This window comes from Lynx rufus, unplaced genomic scaffold, assembly GCF_022079265.1.
Source record: "Lynx rufus isolate CCGP_SWC_20201006 ecotype Redwood Valley unplaced genomic scaffold, mLynRuf1.p SCAF_13, whole genome shotgun sequence".
Taxonomy (NCBI): domain Eukaryota; kingdom Metazoa; phylum Chordata; class Mammalia; order Carnivora; family Felidae; genus Lynx; species Lynx rufus.
In genome coordinates this window covers 29,802,600-29,822,550 of record NW_025814827.1, presented here as the reverse complement: position 1 = coordinate 29,822,550, position 19,951 = coordinate 29,802,600, and the positions used below count along the sequence as shown (strand labels likewise).

The window sequence follows — 19,951 nt, the reverse complement described above, 5'->3', positions numbered from 1 at the left end:
GCTGAGGTAGTAGATTAGTAAAAAAGCAACAAGGTTTATTTTTACAGCTTTCTCAGTTTTTAAGTTCCTATCTGTGTTATAAGGATGTCTGTTTACTTCTTACTACCTTTCACATGGGAGGTTTATTTCCTGCTTTCAGGGGTACAAAGGAGAGCCTGAGTGTCCTTGTCCCAAGTAGCTTTAATTCAAAATATTCGGTGTGCCATTGTGGTACAGTTTACCCGGCCTGCCCTTGCTCCCTACAGGAGTAAGGAATCTGAACAGAATGTATTGGTGTGCCACAAATAGGTTAGATGGCCTGGTTTTCCTTCTTTTCTCTCTCCTGGGGATTTAAAATGCTACCCTCTGCTTCTCTTTTGCAATCCTGGTGCTTTTCCGTAGGAGGGGCATGCCTGGATCTTCAGAACACGTTAGAATCCACATTCATCAGAGGTGCCAAGGCTGTTTTTCTCAGCTACTCTAAGTCACCTTAGATATTAGCACCAGAGCACTCCAAAATATTTTGCCCGCCAGGACAGTTAAGGTTTTGTCACAAAATACAGCCTCTAAGATGATAGCCCAAAAGTACAGGTGGTGATGCTCGACTCTAAGAGCCAGGGAGAGCATGCTATGCGGGGCCTCTCTAAGTATATATATATGCTTAATGGCCTACTGAAGCTAGCTTACGCGACCTCCCAGACACCCATAACTAAAGCCTTTTCCTTAAAGTTCTGGAATGGGCCACTGAGTTTTGTCAAATCCAACACCACAACACCGACAGCCACAGCACAGTCTAAGTTCCGATTGGCCCTTTCCGCTTCCGCTCAGGGACTGGCAACTGAAGGCCATCACTGACGCATGCGCGTCACCTGTTTCCGGCCGAAGAGCGGGGTGTTCCCGCTTTCCCAGGCCGGGTGGAATTCCTATCTCACTTTCCTCGGCTTGAGTTTCTCTGTGGGCAATGGCTCCGGACTCAGGGCCCCTTCCTGAAGAGCCGCTCTTAAAGGTGCTACCCTTAGACGCTAAGGACAGGGGCACTCAGCGCTGTCGCTTGGGACCGTCCGCCCTCCGCGCTTTGGGCGCGCACTTGGGCTCGGCGGTGAAGATCTCGCTGCCTGACGGCGGCTCCTGCGTCTGCACCGCCTGGCTGCGGCGGGACGGAGCAGACGGCTTTGTTCAACTGGATCCGCAGTGCGCGAGCCCCGGGGCGGCCGTGGAGGCTTCAGGGTTCCGGGGGAATCTCCGCTTAAGCAGCCTCCGCCTGGTGTCCTGCCCGTCGCTGCGGCACCTCAGTGTGTGGCCGGTGTTGCGGGAGGGGGCGGGCGCGCCCGGGGCCTCGAATCCAGCCGCGGTGCTGGAGGCGGCGCAGGAGCTTCTCAGGAACCGACCTGTCTCCCGGGGCCACGTGGTGACCGCTCCGCCGGGCGCCCCGGGTCCCGTAGCCGCGCTGCACATCGTCAGCGGGGCGCCCAGCCCGGATCCGGCCGGGCTAGTCACTCCTCGCACCCGCATCGGTCTCAGCGGGGTGCCTCCGTCGGAAGCGGAGCCACGGCCCGAGGTGCCCTTGGGGGGCCTTTCGGAGGCGGTCGACTCGCTGCGGGAGCTCCTCAGCCTGCCGCTCCGCTACCCTCGCACCTTGGCGGCCCTGGGGCTGGCAGTGCCTCGCGGGGTGCTCCTGGCGGGTCCCCCCGGAGTGGGCAAGACTCAGCTAGTGCGGGCCGTGGTCCGGGAAGCGGGCGCGGAGCTGCTGGCAGTGAGCGCCCCCGCGCTACAGGGCGCCCGGCCCGGGGAGACCGAGGAGAACGTGAGGCAGGTCTTCCGGCGCGCGCGGGAGCTGGCCAGCCGCAGACCCACCCTCCTCTTCCTGGACGAGTTGGACGCCCTGTGTCCCCGGCGGGGCGGCCCACACCGAGCCCCCGAGAGCCGCGTGGTGGCCCAGGTGTTGACGCTGCTAGACGGCATCAGTGGGGACCGCGAGGTGGTGGTCGTGGCATCCACCAACCGGCCGGACGCTCTAGACCCAGCGCTGCGCAGACCGGGGAGATTTGACAGAGAGGTAAATGGGCGGGGCCAGTCTGACCTTTGTTCCTGGAACCTCGGCCTCTTCTGGCCTTGATTGGCTGCCCCTAGGCGGTTGCCACTTAGGTTTGGCAGTCGGTGAGGCTGGAGTGGGGCTTTGTGTGGTGCAGAGAACCTGTTCTCTGTCCTTGTGTGATCTGTGAGCCGGGGCCTGTTTTTCCCGAGTCAAATTGGGAAGCAAGGTGGCCTTTAGGGATGAGTTTTGTTGTGCAGGTCCTGAAGATGAGTACCACCAGTAATGTTAATTGTTTAGGGAACTAGTTCAGCTATAAGTGTATTCAACTCTTATGGATTTGGAATGAAAATTAAAATTAGGATAGCTTCAAGAAATGAGTGTGTTGAAATAAAAAGGGAGAAGTCGGGAAAGATCTAAATCAAAGCAGGCATTAATTCTTCTGGACTTATTCATTCCTTGTCAGGACACCAGCATCCTGACCCACAAGTGAGAAATTACCCACAATTGCTCTCTGAGTTGCCAGAAAGATTGAGTACTCAAAAGCTGAACTATTTTACAAGCTTTAGTCCCAAATTGATTCCTGATTAAATAGTTTGAATAGTGGTTAAGTGATATTTGAACTTTGTGTTAGGAATCTAAAGAGACAGATGATAATTGCACACTTTTAGCTTAATCTGTGCATAACTTGAGCACATTTGTTTCTTTTTTGCATCATCTAGTACTTGTCTCCTGAATAAAATCCATAAGGGCAGGGACCTAGACTATCTGGTTTACTGTTGCACCCTTGGCTGGTAGAACTTGGGAAGTTGTAAAAAATAACAAAATGTTGTTAAATGACATACAGAGGGCCTCTGATTTTATGGTGGTGTGAATTTCATAGTCATTCAGTAGGAAACGTATTTTGAATTTTGATCTTTTGCCAAGCTAGCAATATACTGTAAAATGCTCTCTTGTGATGCTGGGCAGCCACGAGATCATGAGGGTAAACAGCTGACACGTTGACAACCGTTTTATACTCATCCAAACATTCTGTTTTTCACTTTCATACAGTATTCAATAAATTGTATGAGATACTCAAAACTTTATTGTAAAATAGGTTTTGTGCTAGATGATTTTGCCGAACCACCAGCTGATAATGTAAGTGCTCTGAGCATATTTAAGTAGGCTAGGTTAAGCTGTGATGTTCAGTACGTTAGGTATATTAAATGCATTATCCGCTTACTGTAATTCCAGCTTATGATGCATTTATTGGGATGTAACCCCATCTTAAGGTGAGGAAGATCTGTATGTAATTTTCATTGTGCAACTATCCAGCCAGTGTTACTCCTCTGGAAAATTAGGATTTTAATATATTCAGAATATATGGCATCCTTAAGAGTACATAGTTGTAGTGCCAAATTTGCTAAGTATACACCTTTGAGAGGATATAAATATTATACAATGTTTTAAGCTGTGTAAGCTTTAATTTCTCTTTTTTTGCTTTGCATATAGGTTGTCATTGGGACTCCCACACTTAAACAAAGAAAGGCGATACTCCAGGTGATTACCTCAAAGATGCCCATCTCCAGTCAAGTCGATTTGAGCCTCCTTGCAGAAATGACAGTTGGTTACGTTGGTGCGGACTTGACTGCACTTTGTAGAGAAGCTGCCCTGCATGCTCTCCTTCATAGTAAGAAGGTAGGAAGCACTGATTTATGACTGTGTATGTTGGCCTTTTGATTAATATAGCAAATTAATTTGGGATTAAACAAGTGGTAAGTACATTTTTTTGGAACTTTTGATACCTTCCACAGTTATTTCTTACCTGTATTTCTACATCTCCGCTCCATGGGAATAGCATAAGACTGAAGGTGGGGACAGAGGGCTGAGTCTCCAGGTCTACCAGGACATTTTCCCTCATTGCCAAAGGGACCCACCTAGTGTGCAGAAGCCCAGAGCAGCTAGGGAAGATAGCGTGGCCCCCAGAAGAATCAAATGTATTTCTTTTTAATTTTTGGTTTTGTTTATTTTGAAGCAATTTCAGACTTAGAGAAAAGTTGCAAAAACAGTACAAACAATTTCTGTATGTGCTTTACCTGGATTCTCCAAATGTAGCATTTTTCCAGTTTTGCTTTTTCCTTCTCTCTTCTGTGTTTTTATATGTATGTACGTACATATATATTTCTCTTCATATATATGATATATATATGTCTGTGTGTGAAACATTTGAGAATGTACTGCAGCCATGATGTCCCTTTAACCTTGAAATCTTAAGTATATATATATTTTCTAAAAACAAAGACTTGAACCACAGTATAATTATCAACATGAGGAAATTAACACTGACATGATACTTTTGTATAATCTCTGTAGACCTTATCCAAATTTGACTCTATCCTATTAATTTCCTTTCTAGCAGAAATTTAAAAAGGAAAAAAAATAGTAATCCAAGATTACACATTGCATTTAGTTATCCTGATTTCTTAATATTCTTTAACCTAGAACCATTTTTAGTCTTTTATGGCTAACTTATTAAGACTACAGTTTATTTTTTCTATAGAGTATTCCTTGGTTTGGGTTTCACTGATGTTTCCTCATGATTGGATTCAGTTTTTGCATTTTTGGCAGAAGGGTCACAGAAATACTGTGTTCCCATTCCATCTGTTTTTTCCTTATTAATAAATATTTTGTAGGGAAAATAAACTTTTCTTTTCTTTTTTTGAAAGTAAACTTTTCTAACCCAGGAGAAGATTGGGCACCTGGAATTTTTCTCTAAACTTGTCTTTGACATTGAAATCCTTAATTCATGACTACTTTTCTTTAAAATATTTAAGATGTTAGCTTTAAATATAATAGTTTTCAACACTATGGATTGGAAAATCTCTTCACTTTGTATGTAATAAGTAGTCATTAATCCCTAAACCCCTTCAGAAAAAAATTAATTTCAGCACCCTGAGGATTCTAGGACAAAGTTTTCGATCTCTGTTGTAACTATTATAACATTAAAATTGCCTTTAATCTTGTAATTTTTAAAAACCAGTTTTTAGCTTGTTTAAATTATAAAAGGATGATTTATCATCCAAGGTTTGTAAAACCTTTTTACCTATATAATTTACATCCTTCCTCATTTCCATTTATTTTTACATGTACTCTGAAGGTGGGAAGGAGTTATGTGAACTTATAAGTTCTCTTCTTCTGGGTTTAGAACCAAAACTGCTTGAAGACTTAATGACACTTCTCATGCATAGAGGTGTGAGAATATATGCCTTTTGAAGGGAGGATGAGAGCACCAGGGTTTGGGAAGGGAGATTTACATTTAGGATTCCCTCTGCTTTGAAGTTCCAGGTTTGACCTTAAACACCCTGGCTTAGGTGGGCCAGCCAGCTGCTACTTCAGGAGGGGCCTGCCCAGGCATAGCTACCACAGGTGATGGCTGAGTTCATAAACAACCAGGGGAAGTGGAAGGAAGAAAGGCAAAAAGGAAGAAGGGACAGAGGCATCTGGGAAGGTACTGGCTTCACCTTTTTCTTCTTTACCCCTCTGGCAGCTGAGGGGCTACTGCTGCCTCCATCTATACCAGGACAGACAAAGGATGCATTGAAGTTTGTTCAGCTTTTTGTGAAGTAATCCCATTAAAGGGTTTGAAATAGAGTTTAATACATACACACACAGGGGAAAGAATTTTATCTGCCTAACAGGGTTATTAGAATCAAGTGAGATAATATACATATAAGTGATCTTAGTTAGTGTTACTTAAAAATTAGTTAGGGGGTGCCTGGGTGGCTTAGGTCATGATCTCACAGTTCGTGGGTTTGAGCCCTGTGTTGGGCTCTGTGCTGACAGCTCAGAGCCTGGAACCTGTTTCAGATTCTGTCTCCCTCTCTCTCTGCCCCTCCTCTGTTTGCGTTCTGTGTGTCTCTCTCTTTCAAAAATAAGAAAGGTACCCAATATCTAATACTCCTAGCCAATTAGGGAAAAAAAAAAAAAAAACCATTAAAAAAATTATTTAATAGCTTTCTTTGTGAGAAATTAAACAAAATAAAAATATTATAAAGAAAGTAAAAATTGCATGAAATCTCACCTCACAGAGATTCTAATTTTTAGGAACATTGTTCAGAATAGCTCTCTTTCTCTCTCTCTCTCTCTCTCTTTCTATATATGTATGTACTTATATAATCTTATATAAATGGGATAGAATAGTTTCTTGTTGAAAATGGGAATTTTTGGGGCGCCTGGGTGGCTCAGTCGGTTAAGCCTCCACTTCAGCTCAGGTCATGATCTCGCGGTCTGTGGGTTCGAGCCCCACGTTGGGCTCTGTGCTGACAGCTCAGAGCCTGGAGCCTGTTTCAGATTCTGGGTCTCCTTCTCTCTCTGACCCTCCCCCGTTCATGCTCTGTCTCTCTCTGTCTCAAAAATAAATAAATGTTAAAAAAAATTTAAAAAAAAGAAAATGGGAATTTTTTTGACAACTAAGTGTTCAGAATTTGATATGAGGGTAAATCTTAAATATAATACAGATATTACAAATAGATATTATAAATATAAGCAGTTTTTAACTGTAACAAAAAATCTGTTTCACTAGAATGATCAAGGAAATTTCAAGAAAGATTCTCCACAATGTAATCTTAAAGTGAAGGTGGCCTTTCTAAGCATAACATAAAACCTAATGCCAAAAAGGAAATGGTTTACTAATTTGATGATTTGGGGATGGCAAAACAATATATAAACAAAGACAAGACAAAAGACAGACTGGGAAAAAATACTTTGGCCTATGACAAAAAGACCAAATTACCTTGATATAGAAAGAATTCTCACAGATCAATAAGACCAACAATCTAAGAGAAAATGGGTAATAAAATATGAACAGGTAGGAGACAGTAAAAGGATTACAAGCAGCCAATAAATGTGAAAAATCCTCAACTTTACTTTCTTTAAAAATTAGTCTCTTTCAGTTATTTTTTAACTTTTTATTTTGAAATAATTAAAAACTTGAAGGAAAGTTGCAAAATAGAGAACTCTTGCTAAACCCTCCATCCAAATTCACCAATTTTTAACATTTTGCCAAATTAGCTTTATCATTCTCTCTCTCCTTCTCTGTCTCTAATTGTATATGTGTATACATATTACTTATTTTTTCTGAATCAGTTGAGGATGGGTTGCATGCATCATATCCCATTAGTTATCTATTTCCTAAGAACAAGTATGTCTCTATACGTGACCACAATATGATTATGTGTACTCATTATATTCATGAAATTTAACATGGATACAAAACGTTATCAAATCTACAGCCCATATTCTTATTTTGGTAGTTGTTTCAATCATCTTAGCATTTTTTCCCCTCCAGTACAGGATCTTGTTCAGGTTAACATATTGCATTTAGTTTTTAGTTTCTTTTAATCTCCAGTACTCCCTTAGCTTTTTAAAATGACACATTTTACATTGACATTTTAGGTCAGTGATTTTATAAAATGCTTTTCAATTTGGGTTTGTCTAATATTTGTTCATAGGTTCAGCTTATGCATGTCCATTTGGAATACTCCATAAGTGATAGTGTGTCCTTAGGGTAATACACATGAAGGCACAGGATGTCTGCGTGCCCCTTGTTGGTGATGTCTCTCATCGGTGATTGAGGTGATTAGCCAGTCCAAGTTTTGTCCAGTTTCTCCACTGTATAGTGCTGTGTTTCCCTTTGTAACTAATAAATCTGTGAAGAGACCTTTGAGATCGTGCTCCTTGGCATACTTCCCTCCCCTTTTTTGTACCCATAGATGATTCTTATCCCAACAGCCTTTACTTTAAATGGTTGCAAAATAGCTAACTTTCTAATTCCATCATTCCCTCTACCTCACTCTTGATTGAAGAAATTTAATGAACGCAATAGTGGTTACGATTTCCTCTATCACACTGGCAGAAATTTAAAAGTTTGGTGATCTACAGTGCTGGAGAGGTATGGGAAGAACAGCTTTATATTATTGGTACAGCTTTGAGAGCAGTGTGATAATACCTGTCAGAATCATAAATGTGCATACTCTTAAATCCAGTAATTCTACTTGGAGGAAATTATATAAAAATACTTGAACATGTGCACAAGCACTTTCACCTGTAGCTTTGTTTTTAATAACAAAATACTGGAAACAACCTAACATTCAACAGAAAGATGCAGTTGAATTATGGTACACTCATACAACAGTGTCAGAAAGAGTGAGGTTGAACTATATTAATTGATAGAAAAGATTTCTAACATAAGTGGCACAAAAGTGCAGGTTAATTTGTACAGTGGGGTCCCATTTATATATCTGTTTGAAAAGATGTATGTGCCCTTACCGTCATAAAACATACTAGTGGCATACACAGAGAGTGGTTGACTTCCTCTAGAGATGTTAGTGGGGAGAGCTGGGAGAGGAGAGGAGACTTTTCATTTTTTTTTGTATTGTGTGTGTAGGATTCTTTATAATGATAGCAAAATAGATTTATAATTCAAAAGAAGATTAAAAAAAAAAAAGAAGAAGAAGTAATTGTGCTCCTGTATCACAAAAAGGCCCTGTAATTTTTGGTCTGATTTTGCTTTTTGGGGCATATTTCTTCAGAACCAGGACAACCCGACTATTGATGAAGCAGACTTCCTTGAAGCTTTCAAAAAGATTCAACCCTCATCCTTTCGAAGTGTCATTGGACTGATGGACATCAAGCCTGTTGGCTGGGAGCAGATTGGTGGCCTCGAAGATGTAAAACTGAAGTTAAAACAGGTGATAGAGAGAGTTTGCTTGCGCCAGTAGAATGGTAGAGTTTAAGTGTAACACTTTTGTGATGAAGACAAACCGCACTTGCTGAAACTAATGCCATCCTAACATCTGAATCCAAGGGTTACTTCTCAGTCCTTGTTTAACTGGGCTTCTATAGGTGTCAGATACCATTCATCATATTTTCCTACCTCACCCTTCTCTTGTTTGTTGTTTTCTTTAAAGACTGTATAACCTAGAATGGAGTCAGCAGACTTTTTCTGTAGAGGGCCAGAGAGTAAACATTTTAGGTTTGGTGGGCCATACAGTCTTTATTGCAACCATTCAACTCGGTATTCATGGCATGAGAGCAGCCAAAGACAATATGTAATCACTACTTGCGTTCTGATGGAACTTTATTTATGGACACTGAAATCATAATTGTCACACGTCACAAAATATTCTTCTGATTTTCTTTTCAAGCATTTAAAAATGTAAGAGTGGTTCTTAGTTTGTGGGTGGTTCAAACACAGATTTTTAGTTTACAGGCCTGAGTTTGCCCTGGGACTGATAAAAGCACAGTTATAATACACAGTATGGCCTGGGTGGCTACGGTTCTCACAGTGGATGCTAAGGAGCACAACTCTCCAGATCCTCTCACTGGCATTGCAGTTTCAGAAATTAATTTTGTTCATTTACCTTCAGGTGATCCTGCCATAAAGAACTAGATTTCTCTAACCCCATACAAAAGACTGATGTATAAGTATCACTAAAATTTATTCATCATAACTAGAAGCTATATCTACAGTGAACCCTAGAATCCTTGTGTCCGTGGATCAGTGCATTTATAACATTCCCTAATTTTTTACATGCATTGTCTCATTTAATCTTTACAAAGTGCGTGAGAGATCAGCCACACTTCCTGTTGCGAACACTATTTCTTTAGCTTTGAGATGTTAAGCTTTCTTGCCTTTCTGAACATTCCGTTCCCTAATGTTGCCATAAGTGTTAGTACTCCAAGCTCCTAGGAATCCTCTTTTTGCATTCTGTGAGTCCATGATCTCAATATCCAGGGCTTTAGCTGTCCCCTGAAAACTGTTCACTCAAAAATCTTTATATCCAACACAGATAGTTCTTTTGATCATCAGAGCTACTTAGCTATCTGCCTACCAGGTAACTTCCAGGAATCTCAAACTCAGGACATCCATAGCTCAGCTAATCAACCCACCCTCCACACCTGGATTCTCTACCTCTGTGAATAAAGCCAGCAACCCATCTCCTAAGTCAGAAACCTGTCTTCTAAATGCAGGGGTCGTGCCATACGTGCACGTAAGTTCCCCTTTGGATTTAGAACATAGTCCCTGCAGGGGCGCCTGAGTGGCTCAGTCAGTTAAGCATCTGAATTCAGGCTCAGATCATGATCTCAGGGTTCGCAAGTTCAAGCCCCGCATTGGGCTCTGGGCTGACAGCTTGGAGTCTGGAGCCTCCTCAGGTTCTGTGCCTCCCTCTCTCTCTCTCTCTCTCTCTACCCCTCCCCAGCTCACATTCTGTCTTCCTCCTCTCTCAGAAATAAATAAAAACATTAAAAAAAAAAAAAAAAAAGAGACAGAGAAACATGGTCCCTGCATAAAAGAGTTAATTTTATGTTTCAAATCTATCCCTTCCAGTGCCTGTGACACATCCAGCCTTACTATTTTTGTAGTCAGAATTATTGCAAGAGACTTCTAACTGGTCGCCCTGCTTCTGTTTATTTCTTTCCAGTCCATTCTCCATCCTGCTTCCTCAGTGCTGACTAAAACTTTCAAGGCTTAACACAATCTGACTCCTACTTCCACTTTCATTCCATTACTCCTTGCTTCCCCTATTCTCCTTTCTGTTACTACTTACTGTTGGGATGAATAAGAGTTTCAAGTGTCTCTGTGTGTATTGTTTGTTCCCGGTGGAATGCCCTTTTCTGGCCTCATTGTTAGTTTACAAGCCTGCCTCCCCAACTAAAATCTGAGTTCCCTTGCTACGGGGATCTTATCCTTTTTCAATAGAAAGACAATACATCAGTAGTTAAGAGTTTGCACTTCCTGATTTACATTGCCTGGTGGGGGGCGGGGGAGGGGGACAGCCTTAGTTCTGCTGCCTCACTAGAAATAAGACCTGGGCGAATTACTTCACTGTTGTAAGTCTGAGCTTCTGCATCTATAAAAGTATGATGACAATAAAACCACATACTCAGAGGTAATGGGGACTTGTTTACTATTTAGTTAACATTTGTAGAATGCTTACTTTGTGAAGGTGTCATTCTAGGTATGGGAATTTAAGTGGTAAACTTTATTTACATTCTAGCCGAGCAGAATGATAAACCCAACATGGAAAAATAATAATTTCAGATAGTGAATGAGTAAGTGCTCCCAAAATAAAAGATGGGCAGTAGCATAGATTGGCAGGCGGGGATGGGGGTGGGGTCTGCTTTAATTAAAGTAGTTAGGGAAGACCTCTCCAAGGAAATGACATTTGAGCTGAGACTGAATGATGAGGGATAGCCACACAGATTTTGAAGGAGTGTTCAGGCAGAGAAAGAATAGCAAACAAAGGCCCTGAGATGGGAACAAACTGGGGTGTTTGGGAAAGAGGCTGCATAAGGCCTTGTAATAGGAAGGAGTGGTAGGAAGGAGTTCAGATGTGGCTTTTATTCTAATTCTGATGGGAAGTCACTGTAGGATTTGAAGCAGGAAATGATGTGACCTGACTTAGGTTATAAGATCACTGGTTGCTGTGTGGAGAGTGGACTGCATTTCCAGCTCATAACAGGTACCTGAGAATTGTTGAGTGAACACTTGAATTTACTGGATCATATGATGTTTTATCATTATATTAAAACAATTGTCTCTTTTTATGTACTTACAGAGTATTGAGTGGCCTCTAAAATTCCCTCGGGAATTTGTCAGGATGGGCCTGACACAGCCAAAGGGAGTTCTCCTGTATGGTCCCCCTGGATGTGCTAAAACCACCCTGGTGAGGGCCCTGGCCACAAGCTGTCATTGCTCTTTTGTTTCAGTGAGTGGAGCTGATCTCTTTTCTCCTTTTGTTGGAGATTCAGAAAAAGTCTTGTCTCAGGTTTGTTTGTTTATTTTCTCCCATATAGTTAAGTGTCCTTCTGAATTTTCATGATATGCCTTAAGGATAAACCTTAGTTATTAAAAATATTACTGGCCTTTTTTTCAACTAGAAAAGTTATGTATATTTGTTTATAGAAAATTGAGGAAATATAGGAAAGTGTTAGGTAAGAAATCCTTTGTAATCTCTACCTACTGTTAATGTTTTGGTGAATTTCCTTTATTTTTTTGCTTTTGTTTTAAACTTGAGGGCAGATTATATCTTTATCACGATTTTTTAAAATCATCATTTTTAAAACTCCATAGTATTAAATGTTTTGAAAATATGATTTTTAACCTGTACATAATACTCCATTCTTTCTTGTTCTGTTTATTCATTTCCCAATTCTTAAACATGTAGCATCTTTCTCTTCTTTTTACATTTTAAAAATCATAAGTAGTAATACATAAAGCATATATTCACTTGAATACTGAATCATGTATAGCTTTTCAATAATTTTATTTTCCCAACAAAAGGTATTTCGACAAGCAAGAGCAAATACTCCAGCAATTGTGTTTTTGGATGAAATTGATTCAATCTTGGGCTCTCGATCCATGAGCAAAACAGAATGTAATGTTCAAGAGCGTGTTCTTTCTGTTCTCCTGAATGAATTAGATGGTGTAGGACTGAAGACTACAGAGAGAAGAGGAAGTAAATCAGATCAACAGGGTAAATACAAGGAGCTGAGAAAAAACGAAGAGGTATTTATTAGCCAGAATATACAAAACCCAGGCCAATATTAAATACAGTGCATATACACTAGCTTTCCCTATGTGGATTCATCTCATAGAAGGAATTATGTAATTTCAGTTTGACTGGATGTTTACAGAGCTGCTAAAAATTGTGATTTGGCTAGAAAAGATGAGGTAAATTTTATAAGTTATCTTAAATATATATGAATGTGAATTTTATTTTTCCTGAGATTTAGAAACCTAACGTTACATATTGCATAGAAAAGGGGTTTATTCTTATTTTTATATCCTGAAGAACCAGTGTTCATCCCTTTCTAAAAGTTTTTATATGAAACAAAACAAAACATTGTTATTACCAATGATCTTAGTAATTCACAACTTCCGATTTTCTTGAGGAATGGGTTTCCCTGCTTATAATGAAGTTAAAATGACCTTCAGAAGCCCCTTCTTCCTTTCTGAGTCTCCTCCTAGATAGAGTTTGATACCCTTAAATTACCCAACAGATCCGTTTGCTTTTATTCTTTCCTTGTTTTTACTTGTTTCCCAGTTGAAAAATCATTCCACGGGAGAGTCTTATAGCTCTTGAGAAATATATGACACTAGAATCTGAAGGGACCCATGAGATTTTCTAATCAAATTTTCTTGTAACACAGGAATTCCTTCTACAGCATCTGACAGGTGTTCACTCACCTCTGCTAAAATTTTGCAGATACAGGGAATTCACTACTTTGAGAGATCACATTAATGGTGAACTACTCTGATTATTCAGTTCAATTGAAAAGAAAAAAATGTTTTAATTCCAGTGTAGTTAACATATAGTGTTATACTAGTTTCAGGTATACAATTTGGTGATTCAACAATTCCATGTATTACTCAGTGCTCATCATGATTACTCTTTAATCCCCATCACCTATTTCACCACCCACCCTGCCTCCTCCCCTCCCCTCTGTTTTCTATAGTTAAGAGTCTGTTTTTTGGTTTGTTTCTCTCTCTTTTTTTTTTTTTTTAACCTGTGTCCTTTTGTTTTGTTTCTTAAATTCCACATATGAGTGAGATCATATGGTATTTGTCTTTCTCTGGCTTATTTCACTTAGCATTATACTCTCTAGAGTCATTCATGTTGTTGCAAATGGCAGGACTTCATTCTTTTTTATGGCTGAATAATATTCCATTGTATATATACCATAGCTTCTTTATCCATTCATCTATCAGTGGATACTTGGGCAGCTTCTGTAATTTGGCTATTGTATAATGCTACAGTAGGGGTGCCTGGGTGGCTCAGTAGGTTAAGTGTCCAACTTTTTTTTTTTTTAATTTTTGTTAAGGTTTATTAATTTTTGACAGAGAGAGAGAGAGAGAGAGAGAGAAAGCGAGCGCGAGCTGTCAGCACAGAGCTCGGCACAGGGCTCGAACTCACGGACCATGAAATCATGACCTGAGCCGAAGTCGGACGCTCAATCGACTGAGCCACCCAGGCACCCAGGTGTCCAACTTTGGCTCAGGTCATGATCTCATGGTTTGTGGGTTCCAGCCTAGTGTCGGGCTCTGTGCTGACAGCTCAGAGCCTAGAGCCTGCTTCAGATTCTGTGTCTCCTTCTCTCTCTGCTTCTTCCCCACTTGTGCTTTGTCTCTGAAAGCTTGTTTCCCTTGCCTCAGGAGACAAGAAAAATATTGTTACAGCTGATGCAGAGAAATTACTGCCTGTGCTCTCTTTAAGGATTTTTATGGTTTCAGGTCTCACAATTAGGTCCTTAATTCATTTTGAGTTTATTTTTCTGTATGGTGTAAGAAAGTAGTCCAGTTTCATTCTTTTGCATGTAGCTGTCCAGTTTTCCCAACACCATTTGTTGAAGAGACTGTCTTTTTCCCATTGCATATTCTTGCCTCCTTTGTTGAGGCAAAGGCACCATATAATTGTGAATTTGTTTCTGGGCTTTCTATTCTGTTTTATTGATCTATGTGTCTATTTTTGTGCCAATACCATCAGTACCATACTGTTTAGATTACTGCAAGCTTTGTAGTGTAATTTGAAATCTGGGATTATGAGGCTTCCATCTTTGTTTTTCTTTTTCAAGGTTACTTTGCGGTCTTTTGTAGTTCCATACAAATTTTAGCATTCTTGTTCTAGTTCTATGGCAAGTGCTGTTGGTATTTTGATAGAGATTGCATTAAATCTGTAGATTGCTGGGTAGTATAGACATTTTAACAATGTTTGTTCTTCCAATCCATGAGCATGGGATGTCTTTTCATTCTTCAATTTCTTTCATCAGTGTTTTATAATTTTCAGAGTACACAGGGCTTTCACCTCCTTCGTTAAGTTTAATTCCTCGGTATTTTATTATTTTTGGTGCAGTTGTAAATGGGATTGTTTTTTAAATTTCTCTTTCTGCTGTTTCATTATTAGTGTATAGAAATGCAATGGATTTCTGTACATTGAGTATCCTGTAACCTTACTGCATTCATTTATCAGTTCTAGCAGTCTTTCAATGGAGTCTTTTGGATTTTCTTAATATAGTATCATGTCATCTGCAAATAGTGAAAGTTTTACTTCCTCCTTGCCATTTTTGGTGCCTTTGTTTCTTTTTGTTGTCTGATTGCTGTGGTTAGGACTTTTTTAGTCCAGTGTTGAATAAAAGTAGTTGAGAGTGGACATCTCTGTCCTGTTCTTGAGACCTTAGGGGAAAGCTCTCAGTTTTTTATCACTGAGTATGATGTTAGCTGTGGGTTTTTCATATATGGACTTTATTATGTTGGGGTATGTTCCCTCTAAACCTATTTTGTTGAGGGTTTTTATCATGAATGGATGTTGTACTTTGTCAGTTGCTTTTTGTGCATCTATTGAGAGGATCATGTGGTTCTTGTCCTTTCTCTATTGATGTATCACATTGATTGATCTGAGAATATTGAACCACCCTTGCATCCCAGGAATAAATCCCACTTGATTGTGGTGAATGATTTTTTTTAATATATTATTGGATTCAGTTTGCTAATATTTTGTTGAGGATTTTTGCTTTCATGTACATCAGAGATACTGGCCTTTAGTTCTCTTTTATTGTGGTATCTTTATCTGGTTTTGGTATCAGGGTAATGCTGGCCTCAAAGAATGAATTTGGAAGTTTTCCTTCTTCTATTTTATGGAATAGTTTGAGAAGAACAGGTATTAACTCTTCTTTAAAAGTTTGGTAGATTTCCCCTTTGAAGCCATCAGGTCCTGGACTTTTTGAACTCGCAACAAACAATTTTGAATGCTTAGCCTGTGTAAGGCCTTGCCCTGACTGCTTTTCGGTATTTCTTACCTTCATCTAGGATTTACCCATCTTCAGCTTATGTTGTCATATTTCTGCCTCTGGAAAGAAAAATAAATAAAAAGTAAAGTAGATCTCCATCTTCTAGGACATTAGAGCCAGGGTGTTTCATAGCCATACATCTCTACCTGTTAGTCATATGCTTTGTCTTTTCAAGTCATCTACCAATCATTCACTGGGGCTCAGGTACATTCAGTAGGTGTTCTCTGCTGTGGTGTAGGCTTTCCATTGGTTCTCACATGGAGAGATGTCCCCCAGGATTGGCCAGTTCTTTCACCACACACAGAAAGTAGTTCTTTGGTTAATAATTTGTATTTGCATACCTTGAGATCAAGAAGGGGGTATAAGCATTCCCGTCCCAAGAAAAGGATATGCTTATTTAAAAATAAATGGACCCTTCTTATCTATATTTCTTAAAAATGTAATAACGAACAACTTATTGACATTACTTTTGTGTTGTGTATTTTCCCTCAGTTAGAGTTGCAAGAAGTTTTTAATAGAAATGTCATGATTGTTGCTGCAACAAATAGACCTGATGTATTAGATGATGCCTTATTACGACCTGGAAGATTAGATAAGATTATTTATATTCCACCTCCAGATGAAAAGGTAATTGTACATGTTTTACTCTATGTTAGGATTCTTAATACATCAGTGTTGGAGCTGTAAGGAGCCTGGCAGCATTGAATCCCAAACTGGATATATACGTACCTGGTGTGTGTCTTACACTGGGCTCTGCATTCTTCCTCGCCTGGTGGCCCTTCATAAAGTCATAATTTTGATCTGCTTTTGCTGGATACTCTGGGCATATTTTCAGAGAAACATAAGCTTAAAAGTTAAAAGTAGTTGCCTTATTTCATTATTGTGTCAGACTGAAAAAATATCGAGCTTATTAGGTATACTCAACATTATTTTACAACTAGAATGGAGGAATCCTAAAATGTCTGGAGAATATATGTATCTGTATCCTTATTTTACAGTGGGAAAATCTGACGTTAGAGTGATTACACAATGTATCCATAGTCAAACAATCAATAAATCTTTTGCCCTTAACATCCACAGCCACCGATAGGGAGAGACTAATGACAAAGAATGAATTTTTTCCTCCCTTCCTAAAAAATAAATAGATAAATATTTAAATGTCTGTTTATTTTTAAATTATGTCTGGATAAGTCATGTGTTTCCTTCTTAATCCATGTCTGATAACACTATCTGTACCCAAAAGAAGGGGATTCATCATGTCTCTTAAAGAAATATATCTACAATCAGCTATTTTAAAAATGATTATAAAAGTGTTAGAAATTTATCATGTCATTATTTTTACCATTGTCATATGAGCCATTGATGAAGTACTTTTTCTTATCTCTTCAGAAGTGATTCTTTCTTATTGTTTAATCATTAAAATATAAGGGGTGCCTGGGTGGCGCAGTCGGTTAAGCGTCCGACTTCAGCCAGGTCACGATCTCGCGGTCTGTGAGTTCGAGCCCCGCGTCGGGCTCTGGGCTGATGGCTCAGAGCCTGGAGCTGTTTCCGATTCTGTGTCTCCCTCTCTCTCTGCCCCTCGCCCGTTCATGCTCTGTCTCTCTCTGTCCCAAAACTAAATAAAAAACGTTGAAAAAAAAAATTAAAAAAAAAAATATACATAACACTTTCTCTGTAGTATGACAGGAAACACTCCCTTGAAATATTTTAATCTAGCTTTGTGTCACACATAAATGTTATAAGATTATAAACATATTACTTTTAATTTTGTTCCAGGGCAGGCTTTCTATTTTGAAAGTCTATACCAAAAACATGCCAATGGGACCCGATGTTTCCTTAGAAAACCTAGCAGCAGAAACCTGTTTTTTCTCTGGTGCTGATCTTGGAAACCTTTGCAAAGAAGTAAGTTAATTAGTGAAGGAACATATGGTTGAGAACATTTCTTCATTTATTCAGATCTTCATTCACTTGGTAGCATTTACTGAAGGACTGCTATGTGGTGGGCACTGTGGAAGGTGAAACAGATGTCGCCACCGCCCTTCCCTTCCAGAGCTTACAGGTGCATGGCGAGTTGCAGAGAGGCAAATTGTAGTACTCAGTTGGCAACTGAAAATATGTGGTGAATCAGGAAGTTCAGGGTGTTGTGGGACTGAACCAGACTTGGGGGCATCAGAGAAGGCTCTCGTGTGTAAACTGAGATTGGAAGGATGGTGAGACCATTGACCAGGCTAAGGGAGGGGAGAAAATGTGCGGACGACTGGAGTAAGAGATAACATGCCTTTATTGAGGAGATGGACAATGGCCAGATCACACAGGTCCTTGTAAGCCACTTTAAGGAATTTAGACTTTGAGAGTAAAAGAAGCCATCGTAGGTGTTTCCTTTTCCATAACCTTTTATTAAATGTACTGTTCAGGAAAATGCACAGACCATAAGGATATGGTTCACTGAATTAACATAAAATGAACACACTGTGTAACTACCAAGAAAGAGAACATTATCAATACTCCAGAAGCTTCGCTTGGGGCTTTCCCAATCTCTCTCCCAAAAGGGAAGTACTCTTCTGACTTCCAGCACTGGAGATTAGTTTGCATATTTTTGAACTTTATAAAAATAGGACCCTACTGTATACTTTTATGTCTGCTTCTTTAACTCAGGATTATGTTTGTGAAATTCATCTGTGATTTTGTGCATAACAGTAGTTTGTGCATGCCCATCACTTTATGGTTTATGAATATACTGTGTTCATTCTTTTGAACGTTTGGGTTACGACTTTTTCTTATAAATTGTGCTGCTGTGAACAATCTTGTGTATGTGTCTGTATATACTTATAGAGAGAATTGCTATGTTATAGAGTATGTGTTTGACCTTTTCCTTTATGATCAGTGTTGTGTCCTATTTAAAAACTCCTACTCTGGGGTACCTGGGTGGCTCAATCAGTTAAACATCTGACTCTTGATTTTGGCTCAGGTCATGATCTCGTGGTTTGTGAGTTTGAGCCCTGCATCAGCTCTGCACTGACAGTGTGGAGCCTTCTTGGGATTCTCTGTCTTCCTCTCTCTTTCTGCCCCTACCCCATTCATGTGCACATACTGTCTCTCAAAATAAATAAACTTTAAAAAAAAAAAAAAAACTACTCTGAGGTCAGGGAGATAGTCTCTCATCTGTAAATATTTTTATGGGCTCATAGTGTATATATTATTATTACAACTTGCATTTTCTTTTTTCCCATTTAAGGCTAGAGTTTAATGTAGAAGAAATGATGATCCATTGAGACCACTTTTAAACACCATATTTAACTTTTTAATATTTGGTCATGAGTGTTGGAATTCTGAGAAGTGGGACTGAGGTTTTTACACTTAGGTTTTGAAGTATTGCCATAAATTGTAAAAAATGAAGCACATTAATTACTTCCTATTGTTTGTCTCTTATAGGCTGCCTTGCTGGCTCTGCAAGAAAATGGACTAGACGCAACCACAGTGAAACAAGAGCACTTCCTGAAATCACTGAAGACTATAAAACCGTCCTTAAGTCACGCGGACTTGACTTTATATGAAAACTTATTTCAGGAACAAGGATTATCTAACTTAGAGGATTTTTAAAAATTACGTTACATCCCTGCTCAAGGATTAATTGAACTGTGAACTTGCTCTATGATTTGCAACTTCGCATTTTTAGAGTTTGTGTGTATCATTTCCTGTAAATAAAAGGGATAAGCACCTGATAAGCTAAAGTTCATCTTATTTCTAAAAAGTATATGAAAATACCATAATTTGGGAAGAGAGTATATGTATGTTGATTTTTGTAATGGGGATGGTGGTTGCTTTTGTTTGTTTGGGGTTGGTTTTTTTTTTTTTAAGTTTTATTTATTTTTGAGAGAGAGAGAGAGTGAGTGAGCAGGGGAGGGGTAAAGAGAAAGGAAGACAGAGGATCCCAAGCAGGCTCCATCTGCCAGTGCAGAGCCCAACCTAGGGCTCAAACTCACAAACACTTAGATCGTGACCTAAGCCAAAATCAGGAGTCAGATCTCAACCAACTGAGCCACCTAAGCACCCCGGGTTGGTTGCTTATAGGAAAGTACAAAGAACTCTTATGTTCTCTTAAACCAGATT

The 19,951-nt window shown here is 39.7% G+C and overlaps 1 protein-coding gene across 4 annotated transcripts; it reads left to right on the top strand.

Moving 5' to 3' along the window:
• The first annotated feature begins 841 nt into the window (after positions 1 to 841).
• On the top strand, positions 842 to 19,566 carry SPATA5L1 (spermatogenesis associated 5 like 1). Of its 4 annotated transcripts, none has more exons than XM_047075156.1 (8): positions 842 to 2,035; positions 3,506 to 3,691; positions 8,584 to 8,742; positions 11,614 to 11,823; positions 12,339 to 12,531; positions 16,338 to 16,468; positions 17,618 to 17,743; positions 19,274 to 19,566. In XM_047075156.1, exons 1-8 carry the CDS (start codon positions 941 to 943, stop codon positions 19,439 to 19,441), a joined length of 2,268 nt encoding a protein of 755 aa, XP_046931112.1. In that variant the 5' UTR covers positions 842 to 940; the 3' UTR covers positions 19,442 to 19,566. The 4 variants fall into 4 exon arrangements, with proteins under 4 accessions (XP_046931112.1, XP_046931111.1, XP_046931113.1 ...); XM_047075155.1 differs by having other exon boundaries at positions 12,339 to 12,563; positions 16,334 to 16,468; XM_047075157.1 differs by lacking the exons at positions 17,618 to 17,743; positions 19,274 to 19,566 and having other exon boundaries at positions 12,339 to 12,563; positions 16,338 to 16,462.
• The last annotated feature ends 385 nt before the right edge of the window (positions 19,567 to 19,951 follow it).

Excerpts from the sequence above, each read along its gene's own strand:
- SPATA5L1 (XM_047075155.1), top strand. The coding sequence starts at position 941 with ATGGCTCCGGACTCAGGGCCCCTTCCTGAAGAGCCGCTCTTAAAGGTG. Across the intron at positions 3,692-8,583 it reads CTCTCCTTCATAGTAAGAAG|AACCAGGACAACCCGACTAT; the intron begins GTAGGAAGCACT and ends ATATTTCTTCAG. Across the intron at positions 11,824-12,338 it reads CAGAAAAAGTCTTGTCTCAG|GTATTTCGACAAGCAAGAGC; the intron begins GTTTGTTTGTTT and ends TCCCAACAAAAG.